The sequence below is a fragment of the Macaca mulatta genome, chromosome 17 (genome assembly GCF_049350105.2).
Source record: "Macaca mulatta isolate MMU2019108-1 chromosome 17, T2T-MMU8v2.0, whole genome shotgun sequence".
In the NCBI taxonomy this organism is placed as follows: Eukaryota; Metazoa; Chordata; class Mammalia; order Primates; family Cercopithecidae; genus Macaca; species Macaca mulatta.
Window position 1 is genome coordinate 90557214 of NC_133422.1, and position 16823 is coordinate 90574036.

The 16823-nt window shown below is 37.9% G+C and overlaps 1 protein-coding gene across 2 annotated transcripts in view; it reads right to left on the reverse strand.

The window, feature by feature from the left end:
• The window catches only part of UGGT2 (UDP-glucose glycoprotein glucosyltransferase 2), a 244134-nt gene that overhangs the window by 23334 nt on the left and 203977 nt on the right, over nucleotides 1-16823 (reverse strand). For both annotated transcript variants that reach the window (XR_013407674.1, XM_015121325.3), the window contains 2 exons: nucleotides 15791-15907; nucleotides 11681-11807 (listed from right to left, as the gene is read on the reverse strand). Coding sequence is in view for 1 of the 2 variants with exons in the window: in XM_015121325.3 (XP_014976811.3) it covers nucleotides 11681-11807; nucleotides 15791-15907 (244 nt within the window). In the remaining variant the exon portion in view is untranslated. The remainder of the gene's footprint in view (nucleotides 1-11680; nucleotides 11808-15790; nucleotides 15908-16823) is intronic.

The window sequence follows — 16823 nt, forward strand, 5'->3', positions numbered from 1 at the left end:
CACCAATTATTCTTAGGTTTGGCTGTTTTACATAATCCCATATTTCTTAAAGACCTTCTTCATTTCTTTTGATTCCTTTATATGTTTGTCTGATTGGGTTAATCAAAAGCCTGATCTTTGAGCTCTGAAATTCTTTTGTCTACGTGTTGTAGTCTATTGTTGAAACTTTCCATGGCATTTTATAGTTCCCTAAGTGTGTCTTTCATTTCCAGAAGTTCGGATTGATTTTTCTTTACATCTCTCTAGAAAATTTTTCATTCATATCCTGAATTTTAAAAAATTTATGTTGGTTTTCATCTTTCTGTGGTATCTCCTTGAGTAGCTTAATAATCTTCTAAATTCTTTATCTGGTATTTCAAAGATTACATCTTGGTTTGGATCCACTGCTGGAGAGACCGTATGATCTTTCTGGGGGTGTTACAGAACCTTGTTTTGTCATATTACCAGAATTACTTTTCTGGTTCCTTCTCATTTGGGTATACTATTTCCTCTAATTGTTCTTGAATTTATTTTTTATTTGACTGTGTTTTTAATTTCTTCTTTCCCCCTCAAGAATGTGAGTTTAATGTTTATTATAGCTTAATTTGGTTATCTGTACTTTTGGGAGTGAAGACTCTATGAATTCCTCAGTTGTGGACAGTCTTTGTATGATAGTTTCCTCATATGGCTGTAGTAGTCATCATGTACTCAGTGTGTGGGCAAGTTTGCTATCTCCTATGGAATTGCAATGGCAGAGGTCTCTTGAAGCTTATCTCATTTCCCTGTGGTATGCACTTTTTAATTTAATTTTTCCCCAATATTTCATTTACTGAGTTGATGGTTCAGGCTTCAGGATAGGAGTGGTATCCCTGGGTAGGAACCTGTTGTAGGTAAAGCAGGTGGTAAATGTAATATCCAATGGTGGACAGAGGTCCTAGCCTTGATGAAGGTGGCTGAGGGAGCTCTCAGTTAGATGCAGTGAGGTCTTAACAAGGGGAAGAGAGAGAGCCACCTCAGCTTCCCTGCCAGGCCAAGCAGGAAAGCTATCCAACTCCCAGACTCACTCTTGTCCCAGTGGTCCAGCTATTCAGATATTTTTATCTGTAGGCATGTTGTGTTCTAAGGAGACAGAAACTGTGACTCTGCCTCTTGTGTAAGCCTGAACCTGTGGGGGTACCTCTCCTGCGGCAATGCAGTCACCCTGAAGTGTTCCGGGAAGGCTGTCTACAGGTTCAGCCACACTGAGCTCCTGTGGGAGAAGCCCCAGCTGTGTCTGCAGTGGTGGACAAGGTGGGAAAAAGACCACTTCTCCAAGACCCTCCAAGAGCACCAAGTCTGCCTGACTGTTGGGGTAGAGCTGCAGACTTTTCCTGCTGAGCCTAGCACTGCAATTATGTCTCTGCTGAAAGAAACTCCCACCAGCAGAAAGATCTGGGACTCAAGGCCTGTAGTCTGAATTCTTTTGTCCTATAGGGTGTTCCCTTGATGTGGTGCTCTTCCCCTTACCCTGGGAGTAGGAGTCTTTGAGAACCAGACTACAGTGATTGCTATTGCTTTTCTGTGTCCAGCCAACCTGTGGTGCCAAGTGGAGTTTATTCTAGGAATACAAGGATGTTTCAATATTAGAAAAAAGGATTTGATATTAGGAAATGCATTAATATAGTTTAAAACATATAAAGTTATAGATTATAACTTATAAAACATAAACTACAAATATGTTATAGTTTACAATCTATAAGTTGAAAAATTATGGGTCACCTCTATTTCTGTTGAATAAGTTGATAAAATGCAACCAATTCAATCTATCTTTGATAAAAATATTAAAACAGGAATCAATGGTTATTTCCTCAAGATGATAAGAATATTCTTCTTCAGTCCAACACTATTATCTTAATGGGGAAACACAGAAGGTTGGTCAACCACAGTAAAGAAAAAGGCCTACTACTACCACTTTATTATTTAACACTGTATTAGATGTATAAGTCAAAGTAAGTAAACAGACCAAAAAAAAAAAGTGTGATGTACAATGATTAGAAAGGAAAAGGGAAAACCATCTTTATTTGGAGATAAGATATAGGTATTCCTGGAAAAACCCAAGAGAATAAGCTGAAACACTACTACAACCAATATAAAAATTCAGTATGATCATGGGAAATAAAAATCCATGTACAGAAAGTAGTCTTTTTATGTACAAGCAACCACCAGTAAGAAGATATTCTTCAAGAGAAAAATTCCATTTATAATAGTAGCAAAGAAAAGCTTAAACTATACATATATATAAGCTATATGATTAAAATATTATGATTCTTGAGGAAAACTGAACTTAAACATATAGAAAGACAACGTATTCTGAGACAGAATAGTTTTCATGAAGATGTCAATTCTCTCAAGTCAACTAATTAATGTAATCCTTTTTCTGACCATCCCACACAGCCCCCAAAGAAAAACACAGAAAATTTTCTGAAACTAAGTAAGTTTATTCTAAGGCTTGTATGGAAAAAAACAAAAACAAGAATACACAGAAAAACAACAAAAAAGAAGAGCAATAAGCAAAGGCTAGCCTTACGTGATTAAAACATAATATAAGTCCTTAATAACTAACGTGGTGTGTAATTGGCACATGTATAGACAGAGACCAATGTAAGGGAATAAAAAGGGTTAAACAAGACATCATAATATTGGAATTTAGTATATGATAAAGATGGCAATACACATGTGTGGAATAGAAATAAATTTCTTCCAGCATCAGGCAACAATCCTCCAGAAAAAAATGGGCAAATGACAAGAACAGGTGAAGAAATACTAATGGCCTTTAAATATATGACAAGATTCTTCACTCCACCCATGTTATGGGTTGAATTCATGTTTCAAAAATATGTGAATTTTGGTCCCCACAAAATTCACATGAATTTTAACTTCTGGTACCTCAAAAATGTGTCCTTATTTGGAGGCAGGATCTTTACAGAGGTAATCAAGTTAAAATGAGGTCATAAGGGTAGATCCTAATCCAAAATGACTGGTGTCCTAACTGAACAAGGACAGAGAATGTGAAGACAATGTGAAGAGATATAAGGAAAAGAAAGTCATTCACAAACCAAGGAGAGAGGTCTGTGTTAAATTCTTTCCTCGCAGTCCTCAGAAGGTATCAACCCTGTAGACACCTTCATCTTGGACTTCCAGAAATATGGACAATAAATGTCTGGTTTAAGCCAGCCAGTCTGTGGAACTGTGCTATAACAGCCCTAGCAAACTAATATAGTGCATAATAAGAGAAATGTAAGTTATAAAAGTTATACAATATCTGAAGCCATCCTTACAGAGTTAAAGAATTCTGGAAAGAAATATGGTTAACTATTAGGCAGCACTCTGACCCACATCTTTGTAACTGAAAGTTACTTAGCACTAGATACTGACCGTTTGCATCCCCACTGTTCTTGTGGATAGGATTTCTGACATCAGAATCATAAGGTTTTTAAGAATTGCCTAAGCAGATCCTGAGTTCCAGCAGAACAGCTGACACCAACCAGTTTGAAGACCCCCACAAAGTAACCAATTCAGCATGAGAATATCATTTCTTCATCTCCCTATACCACTACTTCGCCTTAACACTCTTTGACCAATCAATGCTTTCCATACTCTGACCCCTTCCAAAACCCTTAAAAATCACTCGTCACAAACTGCTCAGGGACACAGACTTGAGTTTTCTTTCTGTTTCCTCATCTGACAGCCCTATGATTAAACCTCTTTCTCTGCTGCAACCCAGTGTCTCAGCATATTGACATGCTGTGTGCACTGGGCAATGAACCTATTATGGTTATAAATCCTCAAAAATAGTTGCTTCTCTAGGTTTAAGTAAAAGAGGACTTCCAATTTTATTCTTATACTTCCATGCTGTTCTAATGTTTATAGTGTACATGTCTTGCATTTGTAATTAAAAGTTAAGTTAAAAACAATCGGTCTTTTTCGGGGAGGTTCCAAGATGGCCGAATAGTAAAAGCTGCAGTCTACAGCTCCCAGCATGAGCAATGCAGAAGATGGGTGATTTCTGCATTTCCAAACGAGGTACTGGGTTCATCTCACTGGGGCTTGTCGGACAGTGGTTGCAGGACAGTGGGTGCAGCCCACGGACTGTGAGCTGAAGTAGAGCGAGGCATCGCCTCATCCGGGAAGCACAAGGGGTCAGGGAATTCCCCTTCCTAGCCAAGGGAAGCCATGACAGATGGCACCTGGAAAATCAGGTCACTCCCACCCAAATACTGCACTTTTCCAACGGTCTTAGCAAATGGCACACCAGGAGATTACATCCTGCGCTTGGCACGGAGGGTCCCACGCCCACGAAGCCTCACTCACTGCTAGCACAGCAGTCTGAGATCAAACTGTAAGGCGGCAGCAAGGCTGGGGGAGGGACACCCGCCATTGCTGAGGCTGAAGTAGGTAAACAAAGTGGCTGGGAAGCTCGAATTGAGTGGAGCCCACTGCAGCTCAAGGAAGCCTGCCTGCCTCTGTAGACTTCACCTCTGGGGGCAAGGCTAAGCTGAACAAAAGGCAGCAGAAACTTCTGTAGACTTAAATCTCCTTGTCTGACAGCTTTGAAGAGTAGTGGTACTCCCAGCATGGAGATTGAGATCTGAGAACGAACAGACTGCCTCCTCACGTGGGAATCTGACCCCTGAGTAGTCTAACTGGGAGGCACTTCCCAGCAGGGGCCGACTGACACGTTATACAGCTGGGTGCCCCTCTGAGGTGAAGCTTCCGGAGGAACAATCAGGCAGCAACATTTGCCATTCTGCAATATTTGTGGTTCTGCAGCCTCCACTGGTGATACCCAGGCAAACAGGGTCTGGAGTGGATCTCCAGCAAAATCCAACAGACCTGCAGCTGAGAGTCCTGACTGTTAGAAGGAAAACTAACAAACAGAAAGAACAGCCACACCAAAACCCCATCTGTACGTCACCATCATCAAAGACCAAAGGTAGATAAAACCACAAAGATGGGGGGAAACCAGAGCAGAAAAGCTGAAAATTTTAAAAATCAGAGTGCCTCTTCTCCTCCAAGAAACGCAGATCCTTGCCGGCAACAGAAAAAAGCTGGACAAAGAATGACTTTGATGAGTTGAGAAGAGAGGGCTTCAGAAGATTGGTAATAATAAATTTCTCCGAGCTAAAGGAGTATGTTCGAACCCATTGCAAAAAAGCTAAAAACCCTGAAAAAAGATTGGACGAATGGCTAACTAAACAGCATAGAGAAGACTTTAAATGACATGATGGAGCTGAAAACCATGGCACGAGAACTACGTGAGGAATGAACAAGCTTCAGTAGCCAATTGGATCAACTGGAAGAAAGGGTATCAGTGACTGAAGATCAAATGGATGAAATGAAGCAAGAAGAGAAGTTTAGAAAAAAGAGTAAAAACAAACGAACAAAGCCTCCAAGAAATATGGGACTACATGAAAAGACCAAATCTACATCTGATTGCTGTACCTGAAAGTGATGGGGAGAATGGAACCAAGTTGGAAAACACTCTTCAGGATATTATCCAGGAGAACTTCCCTAACCTAGCAAGGCAGGTCAACATTCAAATTCAGGAAATACTGAGAATGCCACAAAGATACTCCTCGAGAAGAGCAACTCCAAGACACATAATTGTCAGATTCACCAAAGTCGAAATGAAGGAAACAATGTTAAGGGCAGCCAGAGAGAAAGGTTGGGTTACCCACAAAGGGAAGCCCATCAGACTAACTGCAGATCTCTCCAGAAGAGAGTGGGGGCCAATATTCAACATTCTTAAAGGAAAGAATTTTCAACCCAGAATTTCATATCCAGCCAAACTAAGCTTCATAAGTGAAGAAGAAATAAAATCCTTTACAGACAAGCAAATGCTGAGAGATTCTGTGACCACCAGGCCTGCCTTACAAGAGCTCCCAAAGGAAGCACTAAACATGGAAAGGAACTACCAGTACCAGCCACTGCAAAAATAAGCCAAATTGTAAAGACCATCGATGCTAGGAAGAAACTGCATCAACTAACGAGGAAAATAACTAGTTGACATCATAATGACAGGATCAAATTTACACATAAAAATATTAACCTTAAATGTAAATGGGCTAAATGCTCCAATTAAAAGACACAGACTGGCAAATTGGGTAGAGTCAAGACTCATCAGTGTGCTGTATTCAGGAGACCCATTTCATGTGCAGAGACACACATAGGCTCAAAATAAAGGGATGGAGGAAGATCTACCAAGCAAATGGAAAACAAAAAAAATGCAGGGGTTGCAATCTTAGTCTCTGATAAAATAGACTTTAAACCAACAAAGATCAAAAGAGACAAGAAGGCCATTACATAATGATAAAGGGATCAATTCAACAAGAAGAGCTAACTATCCTAAATATATATGCACCCAATACAGGAGCACCCAGATTCATAAAGCAAGTCCTCAGAGTCCTACAAAGAGACTTAGACTCCCACACAATAATAATGGGAGACTTTAACACACCACTGTCAACATTAGACAGACCAACGAGACAGAAAGTTAACAAGGATATTCAGGTATTGAACTCAGCTCTGCACCAAGCAGACCTAGTAGACATCTACAGAACTCTCCACCCCAAATCAACAGAATATACATTCTTCTCAGCACCACATCACACTTATTCCAAAATTGACTACATAGTTGGAAGTAAGGCACTCCTCAGCAAATGTAAAAGAACAGAAATTATAACAAACTGTCTCTCAGACTAGTTCAATCAAATTAGAACTCAAACTGACTCGAAACTGCTCAACTACATGGAAACTGAACAACCTGCTCCTGAATGACTACTGGGTACATAACAAAATGAAGGCAGAAATAAAGATGTTCTTTGAAACCAATGAGAACAAAGACACAACATACCAGAATCTCTGGGACACATTTAAATCAGTGTGTAGAGGGAAATTTATAGCACTAAATGCCCACAAGAGAAAGCAGGAAAGATCTGAAATTGACACCCTAACATCACAATTAAAAGAACTAGAGAAGCAAGAGCAAACACATTCAAAAGCTAGCAGAAGGCAAGAAATAAGATCAGAGCAGAACTGAAGGAGATAGAGACACAAAAAACCCTTCAAAAAATCAATGAATTCAGGAGCTGGTTTTTTGAAAAGATCAACAAAATTGTTAGATGGCTAGCAAGACCAATAAAGAAGAAAAGAGAGAAGAATCAAACAGATGCAATAAAAAATGATAAAGGGGTATCACCACCGCTCCCACAGAGATACAAACTACCATCAGAGAATACTATAAACACCTCTACGCAAATAAACTAGAAAATCTAGAAGAAATGGATAAATTCCTGGACACATACACTCTCCCAACACTAAACCAGGAAGAAGTTGAATCCCTGAATAGATCAGTAACAGGCTCTGAAATTGAGGCAATAATTAATAGCCTACCAACTAAAAAAAGTCCAGGATCAGACAGATTCACAGCTGTATTCTACCAGAGGTACAAAGAAGAGCTGGAACCATTCCTTCTGAAACTATTCCAATCAATAGAAAAAGAGGGAATCCTCCCTAACTCATTTTATGAGACCAGCATCATCCAGATACCAAAGCCTGGCAGAGTCACAACAAAAAAGAGAATTTTAAACCAATATTCCTGATGAACATTGATGCAAAAATCCTCAATAAAATACTGGCAAACCGAATCCAGCAGCACATCAAAAAGCTTATCCACCATGATCAAATGGGCTTCATCCCTGGGATGCAAGGCTGGTTCAACATATGCAAGTCAATAAACATAATCTATCATATAAACAGAACCAAAGACAAAAACTACATGATTATCTCAATAGATGCAGAGAAGGCCTTTGATAAAATTCAACAGCCCTTCATGCTAAAAACTCTCAATAAATTAGGTATTGATGGGACGTATCTCAAAATAATAAGAGCTATTTATCACAACCCACAGCCAATATCATACCGAATGAGCAAAAACTGGAAGCACTCCCTTTGAAAACTGGCACAAGACAGGGATGCCCTCTCTCACCACTCCTATTCAACATAGTGTTGGAAGTTCTGGCCAGGGCAATCAGGTAGGAGAAAGAAAGTGTATTCAATTAGGAAAAGAGGAAGTCAAATTGTCCCTGTTTGCAGATGACATGATTGTATATTCAGAAAACCCCACTGTCTCAGCCCAAAATCTCCTTAAGCAGATAAGCAACTTCAGCAAAGTCTCAGGATACAAAATCAACGTGCAAAAATCACATGCATTCTTATACACCAACAGACAGAGAGCCAAATCATGAGTGAACTCCCATTCACAATTGCTTCAAAGAAAATAAAATACCTAGGAAAGCAACTTACAAGGGATGTGAAGGACCTCTTCAAGGAAAATTACAAGCCACTGCTCAACGAAATAAAAGAGGACACAAACAAATGGAAGAATATTCCATGCTCATGGATAGGAAAAATCAATATTGTGAAAATGGCCATACTGCCCAAGGTAATTTATAGATTCGGTGCCATCCCCATCAAGCTACCAATGACCTTCTTCACAGAATTGGAAAAAACTACTTTAAAGTTGATGTGGAACCAAAAAGGAGCCTTCATTGCCAAGACAATCCTACGCAAAAATAACAAAGCTAGAGGCATCATGCTACCTGACTTCAAACTATACTACAAGGCTACAGTAACCAAAACAACATGGTACTGGTACCAATACAGAGATACAGACCAATGGAACAGAACAGAGCCCTCAGAAATAATACCACACATCTACAACCATCTGATCTTTGAGAAACCTGACAAAAACAAGAAATGGGGAAAGGATTCCCTATTTAATAAATGGTGCTGGGAAAACTGGCTAGCCATATGTAGAAAGCTGAAACTGGATCCCTTCCTCACACCTTATACAAAAATTAATTCAAGATGGATTAAAGACTTAAATGTCAGACCTAAAACCATAAAAACTGTAGAGGAAAACCTAGGCAATACCATTCAGGACACAAGCATGGGCAAGGACCTCATGTCTAAAACACCAAAAGCAACAGCAACAAAAGCAAAAATTGAGAAATGAGATCTAAACTAAAGAGCTTCTGCACAGCAAAAGAAACTACCATCAGCATGAACAGGCAATCTACAGAATGGGAGAAAATTTTTGCAATCTACCCATCTGACAAAGGGCTAATATCCAGAATCTACAAAGAACTTAAACAAATTTACAAGAAAAAATCAAAGAACCCCATCAAAAAGTGGGCAAAGGATATGAACAGATACTTTTCAAAAACAGACATTTATGCAGCCAACAGACACATGAAAAAATGCTCATCATCACTGGCCATCAGAGAAATGCAAATCAAAACCACAATGAGATACCATCTCACACCAGTTAAAATGGCGATCATCAAAAAGTCAGGAACAACAGGTGCTGGAGAGCATGTGGAGAAATAGGAACACTTTTACACTGTTGGTGGGACTGTAAATTAGTTCAACCATTGTGGAATGCAGTGTGGTGATTCCTCAAGCATCTAGAACTAGAAATACTATTCGACTCAGTCATCCCATTACTGGGTATATACCCAAAGGATTACAAATCATGCTGCTATAAAGACACAGGCACATGTATGTTTATTGCGGCACTATTCACAATAACGAAGACTTGGAACCAACCCAAATGTCCACCAATGATAGACTGGATTAAGAAAATGTGGCACATATACACCATGGAATACTATGCAGTCATAAAAAAGGATGAGTTCATGTCCTTTGTAGGGACATGGATGAAGCTGGAAACCATCATTCTCAGCAAACTATCGTAAAGATAGAAAACCAACCACCACATGTTCTCACTCACAGGTGGGAAGTTAACAATGAGAACACTTGGACACAGATGGGGAACACCACACATTGGGGCCTGTTGTGGGGTGGGGGTAGGGGGTGGGATAACATTAGGAGATATACCCAATGTAAATGACGAGTTAATGGGTGCAGCACACTAACATGGCACATTTATACATATGTAACAAATCTGCACATTGTGCACATGTACCCTAGAACTTAAAGTATAATAATAATTAAAAAAAACTCTTCTGTAAAACTTCTCTCCCTTATTTATGTACATATCTACACACAAACACATACATACAAACTTATGATTTTTCTTTAATGGAAATGAGTTCAATTATATTATAAATATTGCTCTATAACCTATTTTTTAACTTAAAAATATGCTGTCAGGACAAATACATTTACCTTGTTTGTATTGAAAGGCTACACTATATTTCATTGTTTGTATCAATGTTTATGTAACCAATTGTCTATTGATGGACAGATTATTTCTATTTCATTGTTAAAAATAATGCTATAATAAACATACCAATAAAGACATCATTTTTCTTAAGTTTGCTAAAGTGAATTGCTGGGTCAAAGGGTATATACATTTTAAATTTTTATACATATAAAATTTCCTTAACTTATACAGCTACTATATATACTTATATAAAAATGCTAACTTTCCAACATTCTCACCAATGCTCATTAATATTAACCATTAACTCTTTCCCAATTTGATAAAAGAAACAGTTATATATAAGAAAAAACGTTTTCTGTTGAGGTAATTTTCCTTTCTTCCTTCTTTCTGTTTTCTTTCCTTCTCTCCCTCCTCCCTTTGTCATTCAATTTCTCCCCCTTTAAAAAGAATTGTATCATACCACTTACAGAATAATTTTTTCCTTCTGAATAGAAATAGTATCTTTATACTAAATTATTATATATACATCAGTGTGTTTTAAATAATGAACTTTTTGAACACACCAATAAAACTTTGTTTTTAAAGGAAAACTTTTGTTTTAAAAGTCAAGATGAAACAATTTCACATTTATATGAGAAAGTTTATATATAATCATTTCGGCTTCCCTAAACAGTAAAGCTGAGGAAAATGAGAACTGTATTCTGAACCACTGCAAAGAATTATTGAGAGTATTAGCCAATAATGTAGTGAAAGTCTCTAACACACTGACCCGAACACAATAGGAGTTCGGGGGGTTTTTAAAGAAAGAGTAAAGAATAGGGAGTCACAGGCAGCACTGATAGGGAAAGAGAATTACAGGACAATCAAGAAGTTTATATCAGCTTTAAAAAATAAATTCAGCACATTTATTGAACACTTATGTACGGCAATGAAATGCCAAATTAACCACAGTTTTTTTCATAAAAGGAATTGAAGCAAATCTAATCCAAGTCATTCTCCACCCATGACTAAGGATACTGGAACCATGAACATGTGGGGAAACCTGTGTTATATATGAGATTAATTTCAGAGACAGGAAGTGATATTTTTAGTAGGCTATGCAAGGCTTTTATTAATTTTTAGGACTTGCTCAAATTTTCACATTTAGGAAATTCAGTGCAACCTTAAAGACAAACACTCCTTTTACTTTTATTTTTCACCTCTATCTTGTGTCAGGAGACTAATGTTACACTACCTATCTATACAGAGATATTAGCGATATTAGCTGAAGCTGTATCCATGGGGAAACAGATTATCTATGTTTTAAACTTGTAAGCTTAGTCTACACAAAAATACACCTTTAAATTATGCCACAGACTTTCTTAAAGACATTCTTAATCATTTGATAAATTCATTAGGAAATTAGTCTGTAGTCTATTCTAATCTCATTAATGCAACACATGGTTCAGACATCACAACAGGTTGATGACTTACTTGTATCTTGCTTCTTGTTTTCAAGATGATGTAACAGTTGTCTTATCTCAGCATCATACTCCACCCATTCTGGGACAATTCTGGCAGCAGCTTTTAGTTTGGGTTCTTTTGTTTTGGGATTATTGCACTAAAAGTTTAAGTAAATTTTGTTAATGAAAGACCATGCTCCTGGAAACATAAGGACAATGTTGTGTCACTAGGGCAAACAAAATACATTTTATAAAAAGCAGAGTCCTACTAAGTACTGGAAGTTTAATACACACAGGATCAAGTAAAATGACATATCACAACTTAGTATGTAATAATTACTTAACACAAACAGCTCAATCAGAAATTTAAGTAAAAATTGTTGAAAGACATTCTGACGACTCGTAAGAGTTGTCAAAAGAATTAGGTAAAATGTTTTGACAAAGGATCTAATTACATTACCACTAAGTAAAAGAACATAGCAGACTAGTGTGCTTTGTAGGCACAGTAGAAAAACATGGAAAAGGCATCTCAGTTCTCAGGGATCCAACTCCATATTTACTAATAGTAGGATCTGTATAGATCACATAATTATGTGTGTGTGTAGGGTGTGTATCTTAATTTATTCAACTGCAAAAAAAAAATTAAAATAAGAAAATCTCTAAGGTTCCATCAATATACAATCAGTTTAAACTACTGAGTACTACTATAGAGTTTCTTGGGAAATTAAAGTTAAAAAGCAAAAATTACAGAAGGTTGATAAGAATCTGACACACTATGTATCTGAAGGTACAGCTGATAGGATCTGCTGACATACTGGGCATGAGCTGTAAGTAAAGAGAGGCATCAAAGAAAGACAAAGCCACCAGTACCTTTGGCTTGAGCAGTATAAAGAATGGATTGCCATTTGCTGAGACAGAAGACAACGGGAGCAGTAAAAACTTCATCAAGTTATAAAGGAAGCCCATTAACTATTTACAAAGAATTAAGGCAGGAAGCAACTTGAAGCTCACTTCTGGTGACATTTTCTCCACTTGCTTTCCTCTTATTTCTTAGGGGAAAGCTATGAGTCATGAGCCATGAGCCTGTTGTCTTAACCCTTTCTCAGTTGATTCATTATGGATTTCTTTTCCATAGTGACATATTCCTGAGGTAAGCGGAAAAAACAATTTTCTTTGCAGAAATTAACTTTATAGGCAATGTCTTCTATATGGTGAAGATAATGGGACTAACACTTTTTAAAATTCTGTCAAACTATTAAAAAAATAAAAATACTATATTTTCTTTAGCTTTTTGTACTACAATGGGTTTTTGTGTGTGTGTATGTGTGTGCACGTGCATACACGCTATAAACTTTATTAGTGGTTCTTAACTGGGTAATCATGCCCCTCGGGGAGCTTTGGCAAAGTCTGGAGAAAATTTGTGATGGCTGGGCAGTGGTGGGGTGCTTCTGCCATCTAGTGGATAGGGGCCAGAAATGCTGCTGAATACCCTGCAATGCACAGGAAAACCCATAACAAAGAATTCTCCACTCCTCAATGCCAATAGTACTGAGGCTGAAAAACTCTGGTTGAAATGGAAAGTTGAGAGAGTATAATGACATTCACAAACATTTTCATTCCCACCTTCAATATTATTAATCATGTTCTTTTCTTCTGTTAGGTCATTTCCTTGGGAATTTTCTGCATTCTCTTTTCTCCTCCATGAAGAATAGCATGTTCTCTCATTCTACTCTTACTGTTTCTATGAGGGAGACAGGCTGAACACCAAAATTTGTGCCAATTCTCCTTTTCCTGGGTATTGCTATTGTTAGGAAGTAGCTGTCCACTCAGGAATGACATTTCTCAGCTCCTGTTACAGCTAGATTTGGCCACATGACCACTCCCACCAAGCGGTCATGTCTTTAGGATCCAAGATATGTTCTTCACATTTTTTCCCCTTCCCTCCAGATTGGCACTATCCAATAGAAATACAATGAAAACCACATATATAATTTGTGGGTTTTTTTCACTAGAAAAATACTAAATTTTTCTAGTAGCCATGTATAAAAATGTAAGAGGAATAGGTGAAATAACTTTTAATACCATATTTTATTTAACCCAATATATCCAAAATACTAAGTCAATATGTAATCAGTACAAAAATTAGTAATGAGATATATGTTATTTCCATTGTATTGAATCTTCAAAATCTGTTGTGTACTTTATACCTTACAGCACATCTCAATTCAGAATAGCAACATGTTAAGGGCTCAACAGCCACATAAGGCAAGCGGCTACTGCACTAGAAGGAGCAGTCACAGGTGGACAAAAAGTACTCCCTGAGACATGGCACAGACGAGGGCTACTCACTGATGGAGATATCCACTTAGGTCTGTTGCTGGAATGAGTATAAAGCCACTGAAATTTGGGGGTTTGTTATGGTAGCTCATGTTAGTCTAAGTACTAAAGATCCCAAAGTGACCTATATCACTACTGTATGAGTCACAACAGAACCATAACAACATATTAGTAGTTATGTTCAATAATGTTCTTGGCCTCTCTTTATGAAATTCCCTTGCTTACCTCTTAAAAATGCCATTTTACTTGTTTCTGCTATGTTCTGCCACCTATGATTACATTCTAACATGCTGGCATGCTACTTTTAAAATATGTATTTCTATACATGTCTGAAAAAGTTTCTATATTTTGTTTTCCTGCCCTGTTTTGTTCAAAATTATATGAATTCTAACATTCTAATAGCTTATTTGTCAGTGAAGATCTTGTAAACAATTTTCTACACTTAGCACATTAAAAACAATATGGTAGGAAAAAAACTTATTATAACTACTAAAGACAAGATAGTATTGGAATATAAGATCTAAATGGACAACAAATAAATTAGTTTGAAATATTTTATGTTTAGGAGAGTCAAACTGAACAGCATAAACTGCTTTAAATGAAAAATCTAAGAAAAATAATCTCTTACAAATAAGTAAGAAAAAAAGCATGTATGATATATTTTAAGTAGACAAAATTGTCTTGTTTGCCTTTATTTGGGGGAAAATATTGGCAGGATAACTAAACTGAAGACATGTCAAGATGATAGCTAATCCATGAACATTTTCAGCTATCTCTCAGCCTTTTTTTTTTTTCTTTTGGAGACGGAGTTTTGCTCTTTTCTCCAGGCTGGAGTGCAGTGGTGCGATCTCGGCTCTCTGCAACCTCTGCCTCCCAGGTTCAAGCGATTCTCTTGCCTCGGCCTTTCGAGCAGCTGGGACTACAGTGTGTGCCACCATGCCCAGCTAATTTTTTTGTAATTTTAGTAGAGATGGGGTTTCATCATGGTGGCCAGGCTGGTCTCGAACCCTGACCTCAGGTGATCCACCTGCCTTGGCCTCCCAGAGTGCAGGGATCACAGGCGTGAGCCACAGTGCCCGGCCCTCTCAATCTTTTTTTTCAAAAATCCTTTTGCAGAAAAGAGTTAATACAGAAAGCCTGAAATTGCTATTCTTAGAAAGCCCTGCTTGTAAGGTTGGCTCCTCGCTGGCATCTGGGAACATAGAGTTTAGGATGATTCCCACCATTCCTTTACAAGAGTAACTCACTGTGTCTAAATTATCTGTGCAAAGATGTTTATGCTAAACACCTGCTTTTCTTCTGAGTGATGGCAATTTTGGTGTGTCTCAGGCAGACAGTGCTATATGGTCACCAGGCCCCAATAAAATCCCTGGATATTGGGGTTTCTAATAAACATCCTTAGTAGGTAATACTTAACATGGGTTGGGGAATCTCTTATTGCTTGAGGAATGAGGCTTGTCCCATGTGACATCACAGAGAAAGGACTCTTGGAATCTTGCACCTGATTTTCTCTTTTCCCTTTGCTGACTTTGCCTTATATCTTTTCACTGTGATAAATCATAGCCATGAATATGATTATACTGTGCATCTTATGAATCTTCTTAGTGAATCATCAAACCTCAGGGTGGTCTTGGGGTCCCCCAAAATAGCCCTATACTTGCCAACCTAAGTAAATGTCTAATAGACTGAGCAGCAGCAGAAGTGAAGTAATATGTGTGCCACTCCATTTGTAAACAGAAAGAAAATATTTCTATTTAAATATTTCCATATCTGTTTATATACAAATGAAAACAAAGACACTCACCAGATCAATTGTTTTGGCTCTTTGTTTGGATTCATCATCACACCAGGTTTCACACCACAGCCAGTCTTGAGGAAGAGACTTAATGGCAACTTGGTAAATCATATCATTGGGGAGATCCTACAGAAAAGTGTGATTTAATCATAGAGGCATAAAATTTAGAGTCAGAAGGAAAGAAGCTGAATGAAGAAGACATCATTTAGACTGTAAACAGATTGTAAAACACATGCGAATCTGAGATTTCTCTATACTTTCAAGCTTAAAATACCTAAGTGATCCAATCACCTTGTGTTATGAATGAATTCATGCACTGGAATATACCTACATCTCTCCTAGACTCTACACCTGAGAACAAGGATGAAGATGGAGGCATATAAACCTACCATTCAATAGTCCCCACAATGGACAGCCTCACTACCTCTATCTGCCTCTATTTCCTCACATTACACCTACAATTGCTGTTCATATCGGTCACCACCATGTTCTATGGATTCTGAGGGGAACTTTCATCTCCCCATTGTAAACTGCAATCCATGAATATTTTTCCATTTCTGTATGCTCAGAGCTCTCTAAGTAAAGATTGCTGGCATCCGGGTTAATGGATGTTTGACTGGCAAACTAGCCTAGTAAGTTAGAGACCTTTGGAGAGAATCGGACAAATCTTCCCCAGAGATATTTGTTTATATTCCAGGGGTAGAGTCCTTCCCTTCCTTTCTCTAGAGAAGATCTGCTTATATTCAAGAGCGAAGGCATGTTCCTCTCTCTCCAAGAGTATGAAGGGTACTTGTGCTGGTTGTCCTACATAAGCTCCAAGATTCGCAATTTTAAGGTTCTTCTCTCAACATTTCTATTAAACATCACACTGAAATTCCTAGCAAATGCAGTAAGACAAGAAAAGGAAAATGTATATAGATTGGGAAGGGGAAAAAACCTGTTATTGTTTGTGATAACAGGATTGTTTATGCAGAAAATCCCAAGAATCAAGGGAAAAACCTTCTGAAACTGATAAGCAATTTTAGCAATGTTACAAGATACA